This window comes from Balaenoptera musculus, chromosome 6, assembly GCF_009873245.2.
Source record: "Balaenoptera musculus isolate JJ_BM4_2016_0621 chromosome 6, mBalMus1.pri.v3, whole genome shotgun sequence".
Taxonomy (NCBI): domain Eukaryota; kingdom Metazoa; phylum Chordata; class Mammalia; order Artiodactyla; family Balaenopteridae; genus Balaenoptera; species Balaenoptera musculus.
The window spans coordinates 80,154,425-80,179,814 of record NC_045790.1 but is presented as its reverse complement, the minus strand read 5'-3'; the positions used below and the strand labels follow the sequence as shown (position 1 = coordinate 80,179,814).

Here is a 25,390-nt window from a genome sequence, read left to right as displayed (position 1 = left end):
ACAGGAAGAAGGTTGCCTGTCTTTCCACCACCATCTGCAGGGCTAGCTCAGCTTTAGGCTTCCTTGAGCCACACTCCCCCGCCTCCAGCCTGTTCTTTACAACATGTCAGGGTGGGGTTGATTATAGTCTTTTTCCCTAACTTAGCAAAATTTAGTTCCAGTTAAAATTTGAAGTGAACCAAGAAGAGACCATAGAGATTGTAATTCACTTCACAGTGCACTTTATTCTTGTAATTTCACTTTCTCTAATAAAGTTGACCCTGGAACAACGCAGGAGTTAGCGGTGCCCACCCACTGCACGGTTGAAAATCCCTCTGTAACTTACAGTCTGCGCTCCTCACCCGGGGTTCCTTCATACCCGGGGTTCCTTCATACCCCCAGTTACTGTATTTCATATCTGCGGTTCCACATTCACGGATTCAACTAACCGCAGATTCAACAGTGGATTTTATAGTATTTGAGAAAAAAATGCGCGTATAAGAAGATCCGTGCAGTTCAAACCTGTGTTGTTCAAATGTCAGCTGTAAGTTCTAACATTGTGCTTGATCCATTTGTATTTATCAGTCTGAGTTTGGCTCAGGTTAGTTTGTGAGTAGGTTCAGGGCTCAGGCTACGTCTAGCATTAGAGCTTGGTCTACTACTGGGGTCATGGCTCAGACTGTGGTTGGTGTCAGGGTTCACCGGGTAGCTGTGAGTAGGGCTCAGTCTGTGGTGGGCTATGAATGTAGTCTGTGATTAGGAAAGAGACCTGTCTGTGATCAGTATTAGAGCTTAGTCTGTACTGGAATCAGGTCTCAGCCTGCAGCAGAAATCAGATTTGTTTGCGGTGAGTGCTACAATTCAATCCATAGCTGGGGTTATAGCAGGATAGGGCTCTCTTCCAGGAAAGAAGAGCAGGAAGCATTGATCAGGAGTAGGAAAAGTCCATTCAGGGGCTGTTAGACCAGAACATTGAGCAGATGGGGAACCAGAGAACCGAGGTGTGGCAGGGCGGATCAAGATTGAGTTGCGACCCCCATCAAAATGGCTTAAATTAAAAAGACTTACAGTATCAAGTGTGGGTGAGAATGCGGAGCATCTGAAACTTTCTTGTATTACGGGTAGGAGTATAAATGGTACAACAATAGTGAACAACTGTTTGGCAGTATAGATAAAGCTAAGTGTGCATATACCCTGTGGTTCAGCACTTCCACTCCTGGAATGAACAAACAACTGTTACATACAACATGGATAAGTCTCACAATACAGCGTTAAGCAAAAGAAGACAGACACCAAAGAGTAGATATTTTATGAGTCCATTTATGTGAAGTTCAAAATCAGGCAGAATTAATCTACGGCGGCTAGGAGCCAGGATAGGGGTTATATTTAGGGGGTGGTATGTGCAGGAGGGGCCTGAAGGAGCCTTCTGGAAAGATGGTATGGTATATATTTTGAACTGGATGGTGATTACACAGGTGAACATACATAAAAATTCACTGAGATGAACATTTGTACACTTTACCACATGTAAGTTATATCTCAATGTGAAAAAAAGAAACAATACAGAAGTGTGGTTGGTTAAAGACTAGCTGGGGAGTTAACTCCACAGTCCTGACTTTTCTGCCATGACAATTGTGATGTTACTGCCATGGTTTGTTGAGCCTGGGGGGTGGGCCTGAGGGGTTTTGGGGATGAGAGGGTGCAGCCCTTGAAGCAACCGCATTGGGCAATAATGTAGTATAAAAAGCCACAGACTTGGAGTCAGAAGTCCTGAGTTTGGATCTTAGCACTCTGCTTAGTATCTAATCCAGTGGGAAGCACTTGTGTGTTGTAATCGGTCATGAGGTGAGTTACAAATTATTCATTGGTAATTATAAATCACTGAAGCTTTTAGGAATTTTCTCCCAATTTACTTGAATTCATAATACATGCACTTGGTTAAAAACAAATTAAATCTTATAAAAGAGTATACAGTGAAAGGTCCATTTTCCTCTCATCCTTGAGTCCGAACACCAGTCCCCCATTCTCTCTCTTGAGAGGCAACCATTGTCATCAGCTTCTTATTAAATACCCTTCCAGAGATATTCTATGCATGTTCATGAATGATTTCCTTGAAGAAAATCAGAGCAGTTTCAAGGTATGCATATAATAATGTTGCTTGCACACTGAATGCTTTATTTTCAAAACTGAATAAGGTTTTCATTATAAAAATAATACATGATTATTTACAAATCGTGTAAAGTAAAAGTGAATGCTCCCTCCATCCACTCTGCCACGTCTCACTCCTCAATTCCAGGGTTAACCACTATGAACGGTTTCCTATGTGGCCTTTCTGACAGCTTTATGCATGTGTAAACATACATAGAATATTGCTATAAATAGTAAATTTGCAGTCTGATTTATTTTCATCAACAGTATATCAAAGATATAGTTCCACATGAATTGCATACAGCTCTTCTTGCCTTTCTTAAAGGCTGTGTAACATCAAATACTTTCCAAAGGGAGAGAAAGAGATGAAGATATGGCAGGAATTACACTGGGGTGTGTGTCCACCTGAAAGCATCATCTCTCAAAATGTTCCAGAAGAAAAAATGTTGAAAGCAGCTGATTTACTCCATTTGGGTCTCAGTTTCTCATCTGCGAAATGGAGACAATAATGAAAGCCCTGATTGCCTCACAAGACTGTCAAGAGGATTACACAGAAGGAGAATGAATGACAGAGTACTTCGAAAACTGAAAAGTGCTGTGCAGATGAGGGAGACGGTTATTCCTGGAAGGGAGAAGGAAGGGGCGGTAGTTCCAGGATCTAAAGTCTAACAACCACCACTAATAATAATTGCTTTTCCTGGCCTTCTTCGCCAAATGAACAGTTCGTCTTTGCATAATAATTGTGAACATTTGTTGAGCTCTTACTTTGCCAGGCATTCTTCTAATATATATGTATATATATATATATATATATATATATATATATATATATATACACACACGCACATATATATGATATATATTATGAGATAGGTACTCTGATTATCTTCATTTGACTATGAGGCAATTAAGGCTGACATAGTTGCCAAGTGGCGGTCTTATTTCTGAACTGTGCCAAACTCTGTGCTATTCATTTTGGAGGCTTTTCCAGGCTTCAACTATGTGGTTGGCCTGAGACTTAGACAGTTAGGGATTATGCACTGAAGAAAGAAGGGGTTCATTCCACTGGTACTAAAAAATAAAAAGCAACAAATGACTCAAAATCCTGGGTCTCATAGGTAGTCAGTCACACAGGTGGTCACACTGCTGCCTGCTCCGAGACCCTTCTTGACTCCCCTCTGCTAAGTAAAAGCCAAGCTCCTCAGCCTGGTGTTCCAAATCTTCCTTAGTTCAGTCAAATAACATTTCCAGGCCTTTGTTTTGTACTACAGGAACTTCTAAACCCGTCATTCATACCCTTCTGGGAACCTGTTAGAGGTTAAATTGTGTCCCCTTAGAAAACGTATGTTGAAGTCCAACCCTCCATACCTCAGAATGTGACCTTGTTTGGGAATAGCATCGTTGCAGATGTAATTCGTTATGATGAAGTCCTGCAGGAGTAGGGTGGACCCCTAATCCAATATGACCTATGTCCTTATGAGAAAATGACCACATGAAGAGACAATCAGGGAGAATGCCAAGTGACCATGAAGGCAGAGGTTGGAGTTATTGAGCTGCAAGCCAAGGAACGCCAAAGATTGCCAGTAAACCACCAGGGGCTAGGAAGAAGCAAGGAAGGATGCCCCTACAGGTTTTGAAGGGAGAGTGATCCATCCAATACCTTGATTTGGGACTTCTAGCCTCCAGAACCGGGAGACAATACATTTCTATTATTTTTAGCCGGCTGGTTTGCAATACTTTGTTACCACAGCCCCAGGAAACTAATGCAGAACCTCAGCCATTTAACCCCCTGATACTGCATCAGGCCAAGATGCATCAGGCCTTCTTTTTTCCTGTCCCATTCCTGTTCTCTCAGCCAGCCATAGCATCTTTGGCGTTTTGCTAGTACAACACAGACAATCACAGCCATGACATTCCCCATCTCTTCTGGCAGGCAACACACCAATGGTCTGTTTACTTCCCGACACACTCTGCGCAGGGCCGGTCAGGTCCCCTGCCCCCTGCCTCTTCCTGGCTCAGGGCCAGCCCAGCCCCTCTGGGGAGACAGTAGATTGAAGCCCCCTCCTACGTTGCCTAGGCGACAGTGCCTGAGTGCCCTGGAGTCAAGCAGCTGTGGCTACAGGGAAGGGAGGGACCAAGGGAAGGGGGAAGGGAGGGAGGAGGACTACGGGAAAGACCCAAGGAGAGTCCTTAAAAGTGACTCTAGTACAAACCCAGAGGATGAAATTAAAACTGCCTCACCATAACCAGCCTTATAAGGCAAAATGCAAGACTTGAGATGGAGAGGAAAGACTTTACTCAGAGGATTCTATACAGAGTTCAGCTCTGTGCGTCTTTGAGTCCAAACCCTGTTGAAGCCCATGCTTTGAGACCTTTTGACAGCATGAGAGATCAAAAGATAAAATTCAGGCAAATGGGGACTGGCATTTTGCATACCAAGAGCAAGTCTTCTATAAACTGCCTTAAGGTGCACAGTAAATGAAGAGAAAGATGCCTGCGATTTTTAGTTCACCGTAAGTAATGCCTGCTGTGTGGAGGGAAACAGACAGGGCGGTGGTTAGTTGGGGAGGGAGTACAGGGAGGAACAAGAAGTTATACTTGCCCTCAAGGAGCACATTGTCCTTCCTTCAATAATTACTGCAGCAATGGACTTCTATAGTTGCATGCTGGAACATTCCAAGGCAATTTTTCTTAGTCCATGGGGTTAGGTAGGGCTTCAGCGGGGCATGGAACTCAGTCCTAATCAATCAGGTTAACACAGTGCCCTGGCCACAGATTGGTACAGAGGTGGGCACGTACCCAATCTTAGCCAATGATGAGTTGTGAGTCTTTTGCTAGGATTTCTGAGAGGAATACATGTTTTCTCTTCTGTGCTAGGAGCTGCCATCACCATCCTGCCACCACATGGAATCTTGCATGAAGCCAACATGGTGGCAAGCACAGCTGAGAGATGGAGGAAGATTGGGAACTGATGACATCATTTGAGCCCCTGAATGAAGCCAATACATTCTATGTTTCTTAACGTGCTTTCTGTTACTTCCAATTCAAAATGTTCAATAAAAGATAAGTTAGGGCTTCCCTGGTGGCGCAGTGGTTGAGAGTCTGCCTGCCAATGCGGGGGACACGGGTTCGAACCCTGGTCTGGGAAGATCCCACATGCCGCGGAGCAACTAGGCCCGTGCGCCACAACTACTGAGCCTGCGCGTCTGGAGCCTGTGCTCCGCAACAAGAGAGGCCGCAATAGTGAGAGGCCCGCGCACCGCGATGAAGAGTGGCGCCCACTTGCCGCAACTAGAGAAAGCCCTCGCACAGAAACGAAGACCCAACACAGCCAAAAATAAATATTAATTAATTAATTAATTAATTAAAATGCAATAAAATAAAAAAAAAAGGTAAGTTAGAAACTCTTCTAACTGATTAACCAGATTAACCAATGCTTTTCATTCCCTATGTAAAATACACTGATTTATGCCCTTGTATACTGAACACTCACAGCCAATGGCTGCTTTCTGGTACTTTGTCCCCCAAACTGTTTATGTTAGTTGTATTTATTACTGCAATTATGTTAGTTAATTAAATATTAAGTAACTGCAGAAACACAAGTGCAAAAAGATAGACTTCCTGGTTCTATGAAAACTAAATTTAACACTTTTGAAAGACTTGATATAAAGTATTTCAAAATTGCTTTGGGTTTAGATATGGATACACACATAGTTAAAAATGAAACAATAAAAATATGGATAGGTTTTACACTCATCTTTGGAAGGGTCTTTAGGTTCTTTTTCCCCTCTAAAGAGCCCAGTGCTGGACATAGTGGATGATACATAGTGGATGAGAAAGAGACCATTAATTGTCTCATAAGAAGCCTTGCAGCTTTGACCTGGGACACTTGGAACATTTACTCTAGTGGGAGCCAGGCACTCTGTAAGAAGTCTATCTATCCTGAGACCATGGTACTTTTAGGAAGCCCAAGCTCGCCACATTGAGAGAAAAAGAGATGCCCCGTTAACTCCCAGCTATTCCAGCCATCTCAGCTTAGGGACCAGAAAAGTGAGTGAGGAAGCCATCTCGGATATCTATCCCAGTCGAGCTTTCAGATGACGCTAGCCCTAGCAAGAATCTGACTGCAACCTTATAAGAGATTCTGAGTGAGAAACACCCAACTGAGCCCAGTTTTCCCTCAGAATCATGAGCAATAATAATAACTTATTAATAATACAGTTGGTTTGTTATATAGCAACAGATAACCAGTCTTTTGTGGATGAAAGGAAAGAGTTACAAGAAAAAGGAGGTGGCCTCTAATGTCAAATACCATCAAGAGATCATGGAGGATGAGAAAAGGCCATTGTGGTTAGCAACTGAGAAGTCATCATTGTCCTTTAAGCATTGCAGTTTCAATAGAATGGTGGGAGTAGCAGCCAAACTGGAAGTGTTCTAGGGCAAGTGAGTGGTACGAAATTGATAAAATGGTAGATTGGTCTTTTTTCTTTCTTTCTTTTTTAATAGTTTAACATTCAGTGATGATCCTTGCCTGAATCAATTATCTTATTGGAGATTGCAAAATGGTGATTTTCTAATTCTATCAGTCCTTCTACATTTATTAGCTATATTCTTCTATAAAGGAGAGTTTCCCTCATCAATTGGGAATGAACCTAATTTCTTCAAAAAATCTCAGGTTAAATGCTTCATTCTTTCTCTTTAATTATCAATTTCCTGACAAAGAAGTTGGTGTCATAGTATTCCCATTGGTGCAAATGAGTTTTTTCTCCTTTCACTCGTTCTCTGAGTATCATTATGGATTCACATGTGGACTCATGTATCACATTTATTCAATGTGTTACAATCAATTACAGACCAAATTAGTCTTTAAAGAAGTAATGGAGGATAGGGCTAAGAATGTGGTCAGAAAATTCCTGGAAGAATACACTGGTTAAAGAAATACACACATACACACACACACACACACATACACACACACACACACTCTTATCCTTATCAGTAATCAAAAAATGAAAATCAAAACTGTATAAAGGAGAAAAAACTATAAAATATTCAATTCTGCTACTGGATATATAACCCCCCCAAATTCTCACAGGTCACAGTAAGGGGCATATATGAATATATTCACAGCAGTATTGTTTTTGGTTGTGGGGAGTTGGAGACAATGTGGGTGTCCATAACTGAAGAAGTCCTTGAGCAAAATGTGGTGGATGAGTACTATGCAGTAGTTAGAAGCAATGGACTAGATCTTAAAAACATGTTGCTGCAAGGAAGAAAAAAAGAAAAAATATATTTTATAATACTATCTACATAAGAAAAAAACACATGCATCTAAAACAATGGTACACATTTCAAATAAACACCTGCAGACAAAAGGATGTACACTAAACAGACTGGAATGTTTTCCTACAGTGAGAAAGGGGAACGAGGTTGGAAAATATGGATAAGAGAGAATAAAAAATAAATAAACCAATGTGAGAGGCTTTGCAAGTGAGGAATAGGATCGAGTTAATCCCCTCTATTTAAGTAAAAATAAATAAATGACTAAATAAATAAATTGCTACTACAATCATTCTGGAAAGTAAAATCTTTAAAAACATTGACCTAGCAATTCTACTTTTAGGAATCTAGCCTAAGCAAATAGAAACTAACACTTGTTAGTGTTGTAACAGTAAGAAAAATGGTCAGCCTGTGTTCCTTTGCCCTCACCCACACCCTGCAATATATAGCCCCAGGTGTTTCAGGGAAACCTCAGAGGTGTTTCACAGGTGTTTGTGATGTGCTTGTGAACAAGTGCAGTCACATGGTATTGGTACTTAAATTCATCATCTCCAGCTCCAGCCCCTTCCATTTGGCATTGCTATTTCCACTGCCTTTTCTGGGCATGGTTATGACTGTCACTGTCACTCATCTGGAGTCCTTCAGTTGCTAAGGTTGCAGAGTGTTATTCTGCAGCATAGCCAAGACTATCTTGCTCTTCTTTTGGTTTTACATATTAGAAGTCTATCATTGTGGGACTTCCCTGGTGGCGCAGTGGTTAAGAATCTGCCTGCCAATGCAGGGGACATAGGTTCAAGCCCTGGTCCAGGAAGATCCCAAGTGCTGTGGAGCAACTAAGCCTGTGTGCCACAACTACTGAGCCTGCGTGCTGCAACTACTGAAGTTCGTGCGCCTAGAGCCTGTGCTCCGAAACAAGAGAAGCCACCGCAATGAGAAGCCTGCACACGGCAACGAAGAGTAGCCCCCCCTCGCCACAACTAGAGAAAGCCCGCGCGAAGCAACGAAGACCCAATGCAGCCAAAAATAAATAAATAATAAAGTTAGAAGTCTATCATTGTTACAAGTTTTCAGGAAATAACTCTTTCAGTATTTTCTTACAATCTCCCTCCTTTACCAACACCCCCCCCCCCAAATTTTTGCAAACCATGCTGGAAGACAAATGCAAGTAATAGATATGCTGGGCTGAAAAGTGAAATGGGAAATGCAAATCAAATCCACAATGAGATACCACTTCACATCCATTAGGATGGCTAGGCTAATATAAAAAATAAAAAATGGAAAATAACAAGTGTTGATGAGGATGTAGAGAAATTGGAAACTTTGTGCATTGTCGATGGGAATGTAAAATTGTATAGCCACTGTGGAAAACATTTTGGTGGTTCCTCAAAAAGTTAAGCATAGAATTACCATATGATGCAGCAATTCCACTCCAAGGTAGAATTTAACAGAATGGAAAGCAGAGACTCAAGTAATACTTGCATACCAATGTTCATAGCAATATTATTCACAACAGCCAAAGGTGAAAGCAACATAAATGTCCACTGATGGAGGAATGGATAGACAAAATGTGGTGTATACATACAATGGTGTATTATTCAGCTTTAAAAAATGAAATTCTGATACATGCTATAACATAGTTGAACCTTGAAAACATTATGCTACGTGAAATAAGCCAAAGTCAAAAGGACAAATATTGTATGAGGTACTTAGAATAGGCAAATTCATAGAGACAGAAAGTAGAATGGAGGGAGGTACCAGGGACTGGGGGGAGGGGAGAGTGGGAGAATTATGTTTAATAGATACAGAGATTCTGTTTGGGATGATGAAAATATTCTGGAAATATATGGTAGTGATGGTTGAATATTGTGAATGTAGTTGCTATGGACCGAATTATGCAACCCTACCCCCCCCCACCCAATTCATATGTTGAAGTCCTAACCTCCCAATGTGATACGATTTGTAGATGGGGTCTTGGGGAGATTTTAGGTTTTGAGCTCATGAGGGTGGGGCCCTCAAGATGAGATTAGTGCCTTTATAAGAAGGGACACCAGAGAGTTTGCTCTCTTTCTCTCCCCACCATGTGAGGACACAGTGGGAAATCAGCATCTATGAGCTAGGAAGGGAGCTCTCACCAGAAACTGACCACATTGGCATCTTGATCTTGGACTTTCAGCCTCCAGAACTGTGAGAAAATAAATTTCGGTTGTTTAAACCACCAGCCTATGGTATTTTGTTATGGCAGCCCGAACTAAGATAGTAGCTAATGCCACTGAGTTGTATACCTGAAAATCGTTAAAATGATAAAGTTATGATATGTATTTTTTACCATAATAAAACAAAATGGAAACAAAAAGTGAAAAGGGCAATTCTGGTATCTTGCCTCTCCTTGTAAATCTGCCGGTGCCAATCTTAGAAGGACATTAGTAATTGTACAGTAGTGACTCTAGGCAACTCCCTCAGCCCTTCTGCCTTATACGAATGAGGTTAGTGAGGATTAGAGAAATAAACTGAATTAACCAGGATCATAGTTCTCTCTTCCCCATCCTGCATTCCCTACCTTCAGGAATGGCACCACTATCACCCAGTTGCCCAAACCAAAAATCTGTCATCTTTGATTCTCTCTCACCTCCCTCAACAGCTATGTCTTGGTGATTCTACTACCTTAATATCTATTCCTACCATCTCTGCCTCAGTTTGGGTCACTTTCATCCCTTGCCTATTATGATAGCTTTTTACCCGGTTTCATTACCTCTCTTCTTATTCCCTTCCAGTCTATTTTCTACAAAGCAGCCAGAGTCTTTCCAAAGTCTAATCTGATCATGTCACTTTCATTAAACCTTTCAATAGCTCCCTTTAGTTACTTGGGGTAAGTTCAAATGCCTCAACCCGGCACTCAAGACTCTTCATGGTCTTCTGGTCTCTTCTTAACTCTCCAGTCTGATCTCTCAGCTCACCACCCAGGCTGTGCTCCAGCCCTATTAAACTTGTGGTTTCCTAAACACATCATGCTTGTCTCTCTTCCCGATCATTGCTGGAGGATGGAAATTTTCAGAGATAAAGGTCACAGGACACATGATGTCATCCATTCTTTCTTTTGCATCCCTTAACTGTTAAGGTGAGGCGGCCCAGGGCCTGGCCTGGCCCTCTCCCTTGTTTCTTCCTGGCCTGCAAGGCAGCCTCAGTGGGCTTCTTTGGTTACTGGATCAAACTGCTTTCCTGCCCCTTTTCTTCTAGGGATGGTGGGCAAAACATGTGACCAAACTGAAGTTGTAAGAGCTGAAACCGGAGCTTGGGCTTTGGAGTGGAAATAGGCCTGATTTCATTCAAGGCTGTGAGACCTATCAAAAGAGTTAAGACCGCTATAGCTTACGGGCATTCTACAGTAGGCATTGGGAACCAAACCCAGCTAGTAATATGATGTTACCTGACTTCTCTGCGACCAGAAAGTCAAGGGTGGGATTCAGGAAATACTAGGTGCTTTGGCTGATTATAATCTTAATGTCTTCCCAGTCCACTTTCCCTCAGTCTGCTCCACCTGGTAAGCTCCTACTCATCCTTAAATTCTTAACTTCTAAGAATATATCTCACCAGCCTCCAAGGAGATTGTAAACTCTTTAAAGTCCTGTACTGTATCTCTATCAATGTATCCTAGTGTCTAGCATTGGTCACGATTGTATAAATGAAAAGATCATACACTTAGTTAAGTGTTAGGGTGTAATTTGAAATGTATGTTGCCGAAGATTCATCCCCACTTCTCTCATGCGGCCAGCCCACCACTGTAGCACCATGCCTTGTCAACTTGTAGCTCTCTCTCTACCTGCTCAGTCCCCAGTTGGTGGCTGCATGTTGGGAAAGGCTGAGCATAATACTTTATTGGAATGATCTATTCAGCAGTTTAATTGCACTCCTACCCCCACGGCTGTACTTAGAGGCACTCCTAGTACAGGACTGACTTTATTTTGCTCCCCTATGGCTTTGATTTGAGAGTCAGAGAAACATGAAAGGAAAATGGATTCAGTAACTAACATCACATCCAAGGAGAGGAGGGTGCAAGGGGGTCATGAATCTGCAGAGTTCTTCTCTCATAAGAAAACTGTCAGCACATCTCGAAAGCCTTTCTGCACCTCACAGTCCCTCCCTTTCTTGAGACTAGGCACAGCCGAGTTGGATGGTTTCCTGTCTTTTAGCAACAAGGGGGTTTAAAGTAAGAAAGAGGAAGATAAAGTCAGAGAAAGGGGCGAGGGATCAGGCTCGCTTCTGCTCATAATTCAAGATGGGTCTCTAGACTCAGAGAAGGCAGCGCATCTCCATCTGTTTCGTTTCTGCTTCTGCTACCCTCTCTGGGTCCACAGGGACTGATTTACCACTGAGACACAGCCCAAGAAGGGAAGGGAGAGTTTCTTTCCTAAGTGTCTGAAAAGGAAAAACTTTGAGGAAACAGCCAAGAGAGGGAGAGGAGAGGAGTCCGTGGCTCTAGAGTGGGGAGAGGTGGAGGAAGGAGGCCGAAGCGGCACAACCCGTGGAATGGGAGCCTGCGGGCGGGCGGGCGAGCCGGCGGGCAGCACCTACCCGGGCCAAGCCCCCGGCAAACTCGCGGGCGCCGACATCGGCGCCACAGGCAGCCGCGGCGGAGCCCCAGGCACAGCCGGGCCTGGGTGGCGCGAGGCCTTGCCCCGGAGGCCCGCGGCCTTACCCCGGAGGCGGACCGGGGGCGGGGCAGCCCCCGAAACTCGGCTCTCCCCGCGGGCGGCCCTTAGCCTCCCCGCCTCAGCAGCAGAAGATGCCCCACGGCGCCGCCCGCCCAGCCCGTGAGCCTCGGCCGGCCGAGGAGCTCGCCGCCCATTGGCGGCGGCGGCGCTGCGTCCCCACCCCCTTCCGCGTCCCCGCCCCCTCCGCTGCCGCCGCCGCTTCCCGGCTCCGCCTCCTCCCCCTCCGGGAGCCGCCTCCGTCGCCGCCGCCGCCGCCGCCACCGCCGCTGCCGGCCCGGGCCCAGCCAGCGCCCGCCGCGCCGGAGTCGAGTCGCAGGCGGAGCTGCTGCTCGCGGCCCCGCCATGAGCGGAAGCGCCGCCGCCGCGGTCGCCGCCGCCGCCGCCTCAGCAGCCGCGGCCGCCGCGCACTTCCAGCCTCAGTCGTCGTCTCCCAGGCCGGGCCCCGCCGAGCTCGGGGCCCCGCGCCGCCCGCGCCCCCTGCCGCCGCCGCCCCGGCCCGAGCCCGCCGCAGCCGGCCGCCTCAGCCCTCCGGGCCACGGGCCTCTCCGGGCGGGCGCCCAGGGTGGCGGCGCCTGCGGCAGAGCGCCGGGAGCAGGTACGGGGTCCAGGAGCGGACCAGGCGGGGAGGGGCGTGGGTTGGTCTCGGGTGTGTGTGTTGGGAGGGCGCCCAGAGGCGTGTGGTCCAGCCGCCCGGCCCCGCGGCGGGGGTGGAGCGTTGTCCGGGTCAGGTTAGTCCGGCCCCGGAGCCCGTGTGAGCCCTGCGTCTCCGCTGCGCGGAGCGGCTCACAAAGCCTTTTCCCCCCTGGTGGGTAACCCCCTCCCCTAGGGTGGGCAGGGCAGGACCTCTCTAGGTCTCCTCTGGGCGGCGGAGGAAACGGAGGTTTACAGGGGGAAGTGACTTGCCCAAGGTCACATAGCCGGCGAAAGTCGTAACCTGGCTGGGACCCAGGGTCACTCTGGGCCGGCGCGGGCCCGGAGCAGGGGGCGCTGGGAGGAGGAAGAACCCCTAGCCCCGGAGAACCGAGAGAGATTGATCGCGGAGGAGGGGGCGCTAGGCCCCGGCCCCAGGCACGCCCACCCAGCGCTTTTGGGGCTGGCTTAGGAGAAAGGATCTCTTGCAGGCTGGGACGGAGGAGAGCGGCGGCTGATTTGGGGGATTGGTGGTGTCCTGGGGAGCCGCAGGGGGAGAGACTCCTGTGAGGTTGCCCTCTCGGGGAAGAGGGCTTTCTTGAGTGAGTGGGTCAGAGATTCGGAAAGTTCTTATTGGGGGTACCATTTGGTCTCTGCCAGGCCACCTTTCCCACCACTGCACGGACTAAACCAATCCAGCTGGAATTAATAGGAGGGAGGCCTGCCTGCTTTTGTGGAGACGCCTGTAAGGTGTCTTTTTCACGAAATGGCCCGAGTTTCGTTCCTGCCCCAAACAAGTGTATATATATATATATACGGCCCTAGTAAAGACGTTTCTGCCACAGAAAGCCAAATGAGGTTTTCCCAGGTGGTCTGGACCTGTCACACTTGGGGAACCCCCAGAGAAAGAACAGCTATCCCAGGCGTGAAGGGGTAGGAAGTGAGAGGATTGGGACAGGTCACCCACCTGCCTGGCATGGAAGAGGGCCATGTACTGCATGGGATTCCCGTTTTTCTTTCGGGTGGGTTTTTATTGTGGATGCATCTTGGAAAGGGATTTGGGGTTCTAGAGGCAACGGAGAGAGAATAGTGTTATAGTCAATGAAGAGGGTCCTGTGGAGCTAGAAAATAGAAGCTGTAGAAGGGGGGAAAAGGAGGAAATTTAGTCACTGTGGGGGAAGGGAGATGAAAGGGTTGTTTGAAGGGAGGGGGACAGTGTCTAGTGTAGAGAAAAAGATTGGGCTGTTTCAAAGAGGGAGCCAAAGGTAATGAGCTTGAAAGGAGTCTGTTAGAGGTGGATGGTATCTTACAAGGTTGAGTAATAAGTATTGGTCTGCAATCACATCATTTTCTTTGAGTAAAGACAGTTGTAAGTACTTTTACATAATGTTTTGGGTACTCCCCATCCCCCCCATTCTCTCTCATGTTCTAAGGCTGCAGGCCCGTAGTATTGTCTTGGAAGTAAGCCTTGACAAAAGAGGGAAGGGAAAGACTAATTAGCAAATGCATTAATTAGGGCTCTTTGTCCAAGAGGATTCCTTGTTTAAGTCAGCTGTTTTCTTGCTGCCCTCCCGCACCTCAGCTTTCCAGTTGTGGCTGTTGGCAAGGTTCTTTAGGAAGAACTGCCCTGATTCAGACAAGATGGGTTAAATTTTTCTAAAAAACTGAGAAAAACATATTTGACAGATATATATAAAAGTATGAAAATTTACTTGTCAAAGACTTAAAATTAGGGAAATGCAAATTGAAACATCAGTGACATGCCATTTCACACTCATCAGATTGGCAGAAATTAAATGCTGTGATAACCAAGTGTTAGTAAGGTTATGGGGAAATCACCTTTTATATACTGCTAGTGGGAATGTAAACAGATACAGTCACTCTGGAGAGTAGCATAGTGATGTCTAGCTGAAGGAGGGCAAGCAAATCTGTTTACCTAAAATGTCCATTTCTGGGTATATACTTCAAGAAATCTTTGCATACTTGTCCAAGAAAATAAGTACAAAAGAAGTACAAGAATGTTTATTGCTGCTTAAATGTCCACCAATAGGGAAATACATAAATTGTTAGATAGTCCCACACAATTGAATATTAGAGCACTGTGAAAAATAAACTATAACCACATGCATTAAAGTGGTTGAATCTTACAAACATAACAGGGGCTGGGGGAGCAAGTAACAGAAGAATTATTAGAGAATGTTTCCACTTGCATAAAATCTGAAAACATGCAAAATAATATTGTCTGTGTGTGTACATATGTAGTAATAGTATAAAAACATTCATGGTAACAGCTAACACCAAATTCAGAGTAGTGGTTATCTCTCAGGAGAGAGTGGGTGAGGAATGGGATTGATCAGGGGTACACAGAGGGCTTTAGTTATATCTAGTATTCTATTATTAAACCTGAATCAGATAATTGCAAATTAAGATTTGCTTATCTTGGATGTAGGGTACAGAGATATTTAAATATTTTTCAGATGTTTGAAATATTTCTCACATGCAAAACAATTTCTTGTTTACATAGCAGAGGGTTTTTGTCCCATAATAGTGAAACTCTAGCTACAGGATCCAGCCCAGCACAGCCTGTTAGGCATGCTGGCTGGTGATCCTTTTCTCACCCCATTCTGACCTGCAAAGCCTAGTTTTGTGATGGATGACTTTTATTTTGGAACAGCTGATAGGCACATGGAGGATTTCCCAGTCTTTCTAAACTTTCTGGTGGACCTAGGTCAGCAGTTTGAGTTTTGTCAAAATATAAGTGCTCCAGGACATTCTGATCTATCAAATGTAGGGAGGGACCCAGAAATCTGATTCTGAACATGTTCCCTGGTAGATTCTCATGCCCACTAAAGTTTGAGAACCACTGCCTTAAGGTTTCTTCTGACTGTGGGCTGTACTTCTTCTCAGCTTTGCCCAGCCTAGTCCCCAGGCTGCCTTCTGTTGCCCCTCCTGCATGACTGGGACTAATTTGGACCCATGTGATATTTAGCTCTTTTGTAGGGCATAAAAGAATGATCGGGTTGGAAGCCATTGAATGTTAAACCCTTCATAATCCAGGTTGTCTGTTCCTCTTATTTTCATGCAGGTAGCTAAGGGGCCCACCACCCACCAAGGCTGTTTATCAGGTTTTATAAACTTTAACCACATGTATCACTGTGTATGGTTTTATAGTTAGGATAGGAGCAAAAAAGTGTCTGACTGAGAAGGAAAACTAGCAAATTGGAGAAAGTAAACCCCCAAAGGTAAATGTATGTGATCATGCCTTTCTCTGCAGATGATAGTGATTGTTTGCATGTTTTAGCTTAGCACATGCATTTGAAGTTCAGCTATTTGAACCTGTAGTCAAAGATTGGGGGCTTTAGGAACAACTGATTATTCCTCTAGATGGAAGAGTTTCCTTTCTCTCAAATTTGCTAGTTTTCCTTCTTTGCTAGACCCTTTTTCCTCTGGTCCTAATATGTTTATGAATGAACTTATATTAACATGTGTGAGGATTTCTGGTAATGAAATTTGTGAAATGCTGTTTGTTGTTGGTGACGTTCTTCTTTCTGGAGACCTACTTTGGAGGTGCAGTTTTGCCCCAGGTACACTTTTGCAAGGCTGCTGATTAGGGTTGTATAACTTGTTCTCAGCACTGGGTGCTTGTTTTGTTTTGCAAGTGGGAGTAGAAACCCATTTTGTGCTCCGCTTACCAAGATGAACACCTTGTGTGGAAACTGTGTCCCCTTAGTGGGGGCATCCTTTTCTAATCCTCACAAAGGTGCTCTGTGAACTAGCATGGCCCTGTGGCTTTGGAACTGTTGGTCCAGCTGTTACCCGTCCATACTCACCACAGGCTCTGCGAAGAGGGCTGGTCGCTGCTAGGCCTGAGACTCCAAAAGAGTTTTCTCTATGTGAACTTTTCATGGGAAAGGGCCTACCCCTGGCTTTTCATTACCATGCTCAGTTGAACCGAAGAGTTGAACCAAAGAGTTCAGCTCAAAATTGTAAAATTTGTTATGGGTCTGGAGAAATTGTACAGAATAAACAATTTGATAAATACCATTATTTATGGAAAGACAATGAGAAAGAAGTCATTGAAAAGACAAAAGCATCTGGTAAGTGAAGGAGAGAAAGTAGCTATGTGCCACATTTGCTCATGCAGTCACATAGTGCTCACTTTGAGGGGGAAATACGATACTATTTTTCTCTTCCTATTTCCCCCTACACTAGTATTCCTGAATTTCTTAAGACCTGAGGCTTTTTAGCCAATTTTGAAAATATTTGCCCATTTGTATTTTCCATTAAGCGGTTGTTTACGCTTCCTGCTGTTTCATTTTTTCTTGGAGAGAGAGGAAGGGGGAGTGCTGAACCAAGGACAAGACTGGACTTCCTACTGCTTTTGCAAATAATGGCAGTGTGTTTTTCAGAACAGTTGTCATGGAAGAGTGCTGTTCTGCGGGCTCAAGGGAGAGGTACAATTTGAAGTGGTTTCTATTGTCTTTTTTATTATTATTTTTAAACATGATTGAGGGTGATGGATAGAGGGTTCCATTGTGCTTTTGTTGCTGTCTTGAAGAAATTTTTTTTAAAGAAAATGTATGTAAATAAAACTGAAAATGTTTAACAAAACTAGTCTTATGCCCACACAAGGAGAATAAACAGTTCTCACCTATAAGCCTCACCCAAAGCAGTTGCAGGGTTTTTTTTCTGTTCTTAGTTTAAATGGATGTTAGTGCTATTCTAGGGACTGCTTGGGACAGTTAACCATGTTGGGCAGGTGGAGGAGAATGATGGGATTATACTAGAGTTTTATCAGTAGCCCCCTCCAGTCATGATATGGAAAGCTGTCGCTGTATTGTCTGCTTTTGTGATAAAATATGCGTAGAAATGAGGGAGAGATTGTAAGTTTTGATATAACCATTTGACCCTGTTGAAAGAAGGGAAGAGGTGGTAAAGAGGAAGAAATACATGCATGGAAGAGAGAGCTGCAAGCAATTAAGTAGTAGAACATTTTGTAGTGCTTCTGGGATGTACCTTGAGTTGACAGTCACCTGTCAGTATCTGTTCTGCTTCAGCACCTTTGATTTCAGTGTTTGCACATGGTGCTCACTGATCTTTAGTTGAAGTCTGTTTTATTGTCACAGAGCTGGAAAGCGAGCAGTTTTGAAGACTACACTGAAGTAGTAGGGGAGGCAAAGTAAAACAAGTATTCATTGCATAATCACTTTTGCAACTAGAAGATGGGACTCTAATAATTTTTAAAAAGTATTTTCATTTGGCTTTTAGGCTATTTTATTTTTTTAAATTTTTAATAGATTTGTCTTCCTATGTAGATTTTTGCTGCCGCCTGAATACGTGTTTGAGTGAGCACCTACTGGGTGCTGGTAATACCAGTACTAGCCACTGATTCATTGGGGTGATAGCTTCACTGTCAGAGACTTCATTACCTGAAGTACTGAGAACAGCACAAAGGAGTATGTTTCAGCTACTGCTTTCTTTTCTCCCCCTTTTCATGCTTCCTTCTGCTCCCTGCCCTTTTGGGCTTGGTGGTGATCTCTCCATCTGTCAGAACAGGTCCTGTTCTTTACTCTCCTCATGGGAGGGGTGCAGAGGCTTTGTAGAACCTTTGGGCTGGACACCCACAAGTAAAACCCCTCGAACAGTATTGAACCAGACCTGAAGGCCTCCAGAGCGGCCCCAGCTCCTCTTCTTTCGTTGCTGCCTATGTTGCCACCACCCACACTTTGCTGTGGAGGCTGGAAGGCGCCCCCCTCACCCCCAATCATACAAAGAGGCTTTGTGCTCTGAGGATGTTTTAAAGGCGGGATCACTGTAATTATAATTCCCTAAGCACAACCAAGTAATGGGGGCAGACAGGGTAAAGATGGTATCCAAGTACTTGTTGGTAGGGAGAAGTCAGGCGGGGATTAAAAGCATCTGGAGACAGTACCAAAATGGATAATGGAGCGTTGTTGGTAATGCTGACAGGAATGTGTTTAAGTGAATACATTTCAAGGTTTTAAATTCTAATACTTGCAAGATACTTGAAGCTTTAAAAAGCACAAGACAGCGGGAACTTTTTTTTTTCTAGTCTAAAACTGTAAGTGAAAAGTACTTTACAGTGGGACTTCCGTGGTGGCGCAGTGGTTAAGAATCCGCCTGCCAATGCAGGGGACACAGGTTGGAGCCCTGGTCCAGGAAGATCCCACATGCCGCAGAGCAGCTAAACCCGTGCGCCACAACTACTGAGCCTGTGCTCTAGAGCCTGCGAGCCACACTACTGAGCCCACGTGCCACAACTACTGAAGCCCGCTTGCCTAGAGCCCCTGCTCCGCAACAAGAGAAGCCACCGCAATGAGAAGCACGCGCACTGCAACGAAGAGTGGCCCCCACTCGCCGCAGCTGGAGAAAGCCTGCGTGCAGCAACGAAGACCCAAGACAGCCAAAAATAAATAAATAAATAAAAAATAAATAAACTTATATTAAAAAAAAAAAGTACTTTACAAGAAGGTATGTAGAAATCCAGGCCTACTTTGTTTTATGCTTGTGTTGCCAGAATGATTGATTGCCCAAGAAAGCCAAATCTATAACTTGCTTACTATCCATGGGGTGCTCTTACTAATTTTTTTTTTTTTTTTTTTTTTTTAAGTTTCTAAAAGTTAGCACTGACTGACATCTTGGGAAGCTGATTTCCCCCTACCACCACCAGAAAAAAATCAGTGAATCTGGGGATATGTGTTTAGTAACCTCTTATATCAACCATCCTGTCATGATGTGCTTCTGAGATCTGTTGGCAATCAATCTTCTAGTGAACACTTTTTTTTACTATGTTAACTATTAGTATATTACTTTTACTAGTGTCTCAAATGTCTTCCTTCCTTCCTGCCTCCCTTCTTTCCTTCCGCCCTCCCTTCCTCCCTCCCTCTCTCCCTTCTTTCATTCCTTCCTTCTGCTCCCTCCCTCCCTTCCTTCCTTCTTTCTTTCCTTCCTTCCTTCCTTTCTCTCTTTCCTTCCTTCCTTCCTTTCTTTCTCTCTCTCCCTTTTTTATTGACAAATAAAATTTTATGTATTTAAAGTGTGCAATGTGATGGTTTGATGTTTGTGTACATGGCGAAATGATTACCATGGTCAGGTTAATTAATACATTCATCACCTCACATAACTACCTTTTTTCTTGGTGAGAATGCTTAAGATCTATTTTCTTAGCAAATTTCAAGTATGCAGTACTATTAACTATAGTCACCATGCTGTACATTAGAGCCTCAGAACTTATCTTATAACTGAAGGCTTGTGCCTTTTGACCAACATCTCATTTCCTCCACTCCCCAGGCCCTGGTAACCACCATTCTACTCTCTGTTTCCATGAGTTTGACTTTTATATTAAAAAACAAATTATTATTATTATTTTTAGCTTCTACATATAAGTGACATCTTAAAGTGTTTGTCTTTCTCTCTTTGGCTTATTTCACTTTACATTATGTCCTCCAGTTTCATCCATGTTGTTGCAAATGGCAGGATTTCCTTCTTTCTTCATGGCTGAATAATATTCCATTGTATGTATATACCACAACTTCTTCATTCACTCATTCATCAGACACTTAGGTTCTTTCTCTATCTTAGCTATTGTGAATAATGCTGCAATGAACATGGGAGTGCAGATATCTTGAGGAAATCTGCCTTAAATTTATCATCACATAAGAATACTGGGTAGTCCATTACAAAGATATTGCCCAAATAATCCTTAAAAAGACTGTATAAATCTGACAGCTAAATTTTATGAGATTTAAAAATATACAAGGTTCCATTTTATCTGCTTTTAATGAAAAGTAAGGGTGATTACCCCTGTTTTAGGCAAGTATACTGCTCAGCAGTGACTTAACATTTTACGAGCTGTTATTTGGCTATTTCATTTGCTTCATTTATAATGCATATTTCTTACAATACATATACATATAACCTCTGACTGTTTACTTCACTGCTCTGGTGGCCAGTAAAAGTAACAATAAAACATTTATTGAATGCCTACTATGTACCAGACACAGTGAGGATTTCAGATTTGATTCACATACACAACAGTTTAGCAATAGACTCCGACAGTGTGTTAGTTGACCAAACAAATTTTTGGGTTTGAGAACATCAAAATTGCATAAATAGTAGTGATATGATATAATCATGATAATTAACATTGCTAAAGCACAGATCTAATCAGGTCACAAATTTAAGTGGCTGCCTTGTAAGTAAAATATTTTTTGGTTTGGCAGTCAAGGCCAGCATAATTGGGTCTTCATTATTCCAATCTCTACTATTCTTCATGAATATTCTGCAGGGAAGTGTAAGTAATGCCCTGTTTCCATGTGTGTGTATCACTTTTTCACCTCTGTTCGTTTGATTGTTGCTTCAGCTTTAATTTTTCCTATCTTCTCCAAATCCTGCTTATTTTTTAATATCTAGATAACAGTGGTCACTTACTGTGTGCTTATTATGTGCAAGGCTTTGTTCTAAGTGGCTTACCTGGATTAATTTATTTAATTTTCACTACAGTCCTCTAAGGTTGATGCTTTTATCATCTTTATTGTGCAGATGAAGAAACTGGAGCACAGAGAGGTTAAATAACTTGCTAAAGATGACGCAGCTATTAAGAGTGTTATCTAGGATATGAACCCAAGCCGTCTTATTCCAGAGTCTGTATTTTTAGCCATCATGCTTTATAGATAGCCTAAGCAAACATAGCAGTTAAGTTTTGGTTAACGAGATTGAACATAAGCAAAGGTGACCACTGTCTTAGCCACTAGAGAGAATTTGCAGTCTTCAGTTTTACCTTTGTTCCTCCTGAGAAATACACTCCTTTTAAGATCTGAATTTTTGTGTTAGGATTATTTAATTAATTTTCTTTTTAGTCATTCATTACTTTTTCACATAATAAGGAGTAGGAGTACCTGCATTGGAGTGGGTTCACCTCAGATCAGGCATAGTTAAATTGCTTCTTAGAAAATCTCCCATGTTCTGTGATTCTGAACATTGATCTTAACTCAGTGCTTGTTTGGTCACTTAAGCAGATACAAAACTTCTCATAGAAAGATTAGGCCCTATTCAGAATCCCACCTTTTTGTGGATATGAGTACCTCCCTCTCTGAAATTAGTACAAGAATGGATGTTAGACTTCTTTTTAGCCTTCTTAATTTCCATAATAAACTTTAATTTGTCACAAGCTAAAGTATAAACATATCCCTTTATTCAGTGGTATAGAATATGAATATTTCAGGCATCAGTTGGAGAGCCTGGTGCTGTGTTGATGCTGTCTGACATAGTAGATTATTTGAGGAAGATAATGTAGCGTAGTGGTTCCCAAATGAACTACTTCAAACTTGGTTGGAATGCTTGTTGAAAATTCTGTCTTTAGGTGGCCCAAGTTGGAATCTGAGATTAAATTTTCTCAAGCAGTTATAGTGTTTCTAATATTACTTCGTTTATGTTGTGGGCTTAATAGGCGTTGGTGGGCCATCCATTTAGAAAATGTTCTATGGGAAAATGGGATTCTAAGGTCAAAACGAGGTACAGTAGTTTTAGACTTTTGGAACATGTCCTGTTTTTGAGTTGAGCACTGCCAACTCAGTCTTTTTCTTTGTTTATGGATAGTTGGAAAAGAAAAATGAATTCTCCACCTTTCAAATTACTAAGCAATATGAGAATTAATTCATAGGAGGAAGATAGTCTTCTATTCAGGCAGGATAAAAGCTGATTAAATCCAGATAATTGAGGAATTTCCACCCATTTACTGGTTTGTGTTTCTTTAAGAACCTTAGCATCAGAACATCTCCAGAGTTACAGTATGTTTGGGGCTCTAATGGAAGACATAGTTGACTGTCTTTGCTGTATATGAAGAATATGAGTCATGAATTCTTTTGATCTAATTATCCGATATTTCTATTAAAAACTATGCATATATTGAAAACAAATTACTATTCCATGATATTTTTGAGCTTTAACTTTAAATAAAAGCCACCATTGTGTGCTTAACAACAACAACCAACAACAACAGTTAAACCCAAAACCCTACAAAGGCAACAAGTCAAAAGATTTGCCTTAAAGTGAATCTGTGTTTAATTCATGAAGTTATTAATGTCCATGAGATAAAACTAAAGTCAGAATTTGACTGTAGAATGTTTAGGTAATTCTGTACATATTTTGAGTCTAGCTTTTGGTAGAAGAAAATCTTTAAAAAATGAACTCTGTCTCAATTGCCATAAATGATTTTAAGAAACAATTGTGTGGGGTGGGGATAGAAATCAAACTAGTTTTACCATACCAAAATCTTTTTATAGCACTTTTGAGATGTAATGTTCCTTTTTTTTATTTTTCATTTTTTTCATTTTTTTCATTTTTTAACATCTTTATTAGAAACATGTTTCCTTTCGAAATAGAATTGTTTGATAGAATAGTTATATTATTTTTCCTGATGCTATGTAATTAAAAACCCAAGGCCCAAATTTATTTTGTCTTGATTAAAACTTTTTTTGTATGGAAGAAAAGTTATCAGATGGAAAAGGAGCTTTAGAAATTTTGATTCTGAGATTGCTCTAAGAAGGGAGAGGCAAGTCAAATTGGGTTTGGGCCCCACAGAATTGACTGTGCTACTTCCTGTGTCAGGAAAGCTCAGAGAGGGGGCTGTGCTGCCTTGGGGCGGGGCATAAGCCTGGTAGGAACTAGAAGTGAAACTGGAAGTGCCTTAAAAAAGCAGATCGTTGTGTTAGCCGGAATCAGGCTGCCTAAGCAATGAGACAGTATGATTCTCAAGCACAGATGTATATGTCATTACTTTGGCAGATTTCCTGAGAAAGTCAACATGTTTGCCTGTGACTCAGGACAGACCTGAAGACTCCGTGGAGAAAAATGAGACAAGAGCAAAGGAAGAGGGGCTTTAGGGTGCAGGTTTTGAAAGAAAATGTCAGCCTTTGAGGGAGGCAGCAGGAAGTTAAAGGTGGAATTCTGGGGACATTTCCCCCTCCCCACAAGCTCTGTAGAGGTGGAGGCTGCAGCATGGAAGTGGAGGGTAGATACACTTGTAAATGTTGATAAAAGTATCCTTGTTAGAGCAGAAAAGGTGTATGCCTGCGCTTTGTTTTAAAATAATGGATTCCCATTACAGTATTAGTGATACAAACAGAGGTTAGCTAGTCTTACGTAATTTTATTATGCCTGGGGTTAACATTGAAATTAACTTATTTTAAAAGAAAAATGAGAACTTATGATATAATATTGACACCTAAGAGCGGTACATTTCCAGGGTGGTTTAAAGGTAGTTATGTGCTATCTGTCACGCACAAAAGACGACACTGCTAACATGCTCTGCCTAACTAGGGCATGCAGTGCTGATTTTTTCCCACAGGAGTGATAGATTTAAATTCAAAGAGGTTAAAAACCACTGCTCTTTTTGCTGGCCTCCCCCATTCCCATTCCCAGAAACCACTCATAATACCCTGTGTGCGGATAGGTGCGGGTAATATGGATTGGGGTTAGGTTTATGGCTCAGAGGTAGACCGGCTTCTTAACACTTCAGTTTACTTACGCATCACCCCGGGATCTAGTTAAAAAGCAGATTCCTAGCAAGGGCACAGGTGATGGAGTAGTGGCACTCAAACTTTAGCCTGCATAATAGTCATGTGGAGGGCTGGTTAAAAGGAAGGTTACTGGGCCCCACTTCCTGAACTTTTGATTCACTGTACTAGGGTGGGGCCTTTTAAACAAATTCCTAGGTGATGCTAATGCAGTGGTTGGGGGAGGGTGGGGATATTTTGAGAACCACTGAGGTAGGGTGTAAACAACCCTGAGGAGATTCAAACTGTTCCTCTTGGTTTCTTGAGCATTATTTTATAGCTGAACTGAAAATGGTGAGACAAAAAGGTTGCAGAAAGTAATAGGGTGGTTAATACTGTTCATGTTGAGCAAACAACACTTCCTAAAGCAATTCTGTGTGTTTTATTGTGGTGAGTATGTGTGTCTGTCTAGAAAAAAGTCAGTGACAAACCCCATCAAAATGATGATAATGGGGCTTCCCTGGTGGCGCTGTGGTTGAGAGTCTGCCTGCCAATGCAGGGGACACGGCTTCGAGCCCTGGTCTGGGAAGATCCCACATGCCACGGAGCAACTAGGCCCGTGAGCCACAATTACTGAGCCTGCGCGTCTGGAGCCTGTGCTCCGCAACAGGAGAGGCCGCGATAGTGAGAAGCCCGCGCACCGCGATGAAGAGTGGCCCCCACTTGCTGTAGCTAGAGAAAGCCCTCGCACAGAAACGAAGACCCAACACAGCCATAAATAAATAAATAAATAAATAATTAATTAAAAAAGAAAAGGTTTGGCAACTTGTCTAAGGTCAAAGAGCTAGGAAGGGCTAAGGGATTGTCTGACTCTAGGGCCCAATTTGTGACTGCTATGTTGGAAAAAAAAAAATGATGATAATAAAGATGATTACTTCTGGAGAAGGATCCAGGATTATGGAGGGTGGGATTTTAGCTTTCTATGTAAGTTTTCCATTTTTAATGAAGATATTGTACTTCTATTTATGTAATTAATTTTATAAAAAGGTAAAAGAAATCTGGGCCCGGTACCTTCTATTTACTTCTCCACGCCTGTCCTTCACCCATTTCCACCTGGTTCTCTGCCCC

The 25,390-nt window shown here is 43.0% G+C and overlaps 1 protein-coding gene across 4 annotated transcripts in view; it reads left to right on the top strand.

Moving 5' to 3' along the window:
- The first annotated feature begins 12,442 nt into the window (after positions 1-12,442).
- Positions 12,443-25,390, top strand: part of RNF38 (ring finger protein 38) — a 123,095-nt gene continuing 110,147 nt past the window's right edge. For 3 of the 4 annotated variants that reach the window (XM_036855571.1, XM_036855570.1, XM_036855569.1), the window contains exon 1: positions 12,443-12,711. In XM_036855571.1, coding sequence (XP_036711466.1) covers positions 12,459-12,711 — 253 coding nt within the window. In that variant the 5' untranslated portion in view covers positions 12,443-12,458. The remainder of the gene's footprint in view (positions 12,712-25,390) is intronic. The other variant, XM_036855568.1, reaches the window with a different exon arrangement.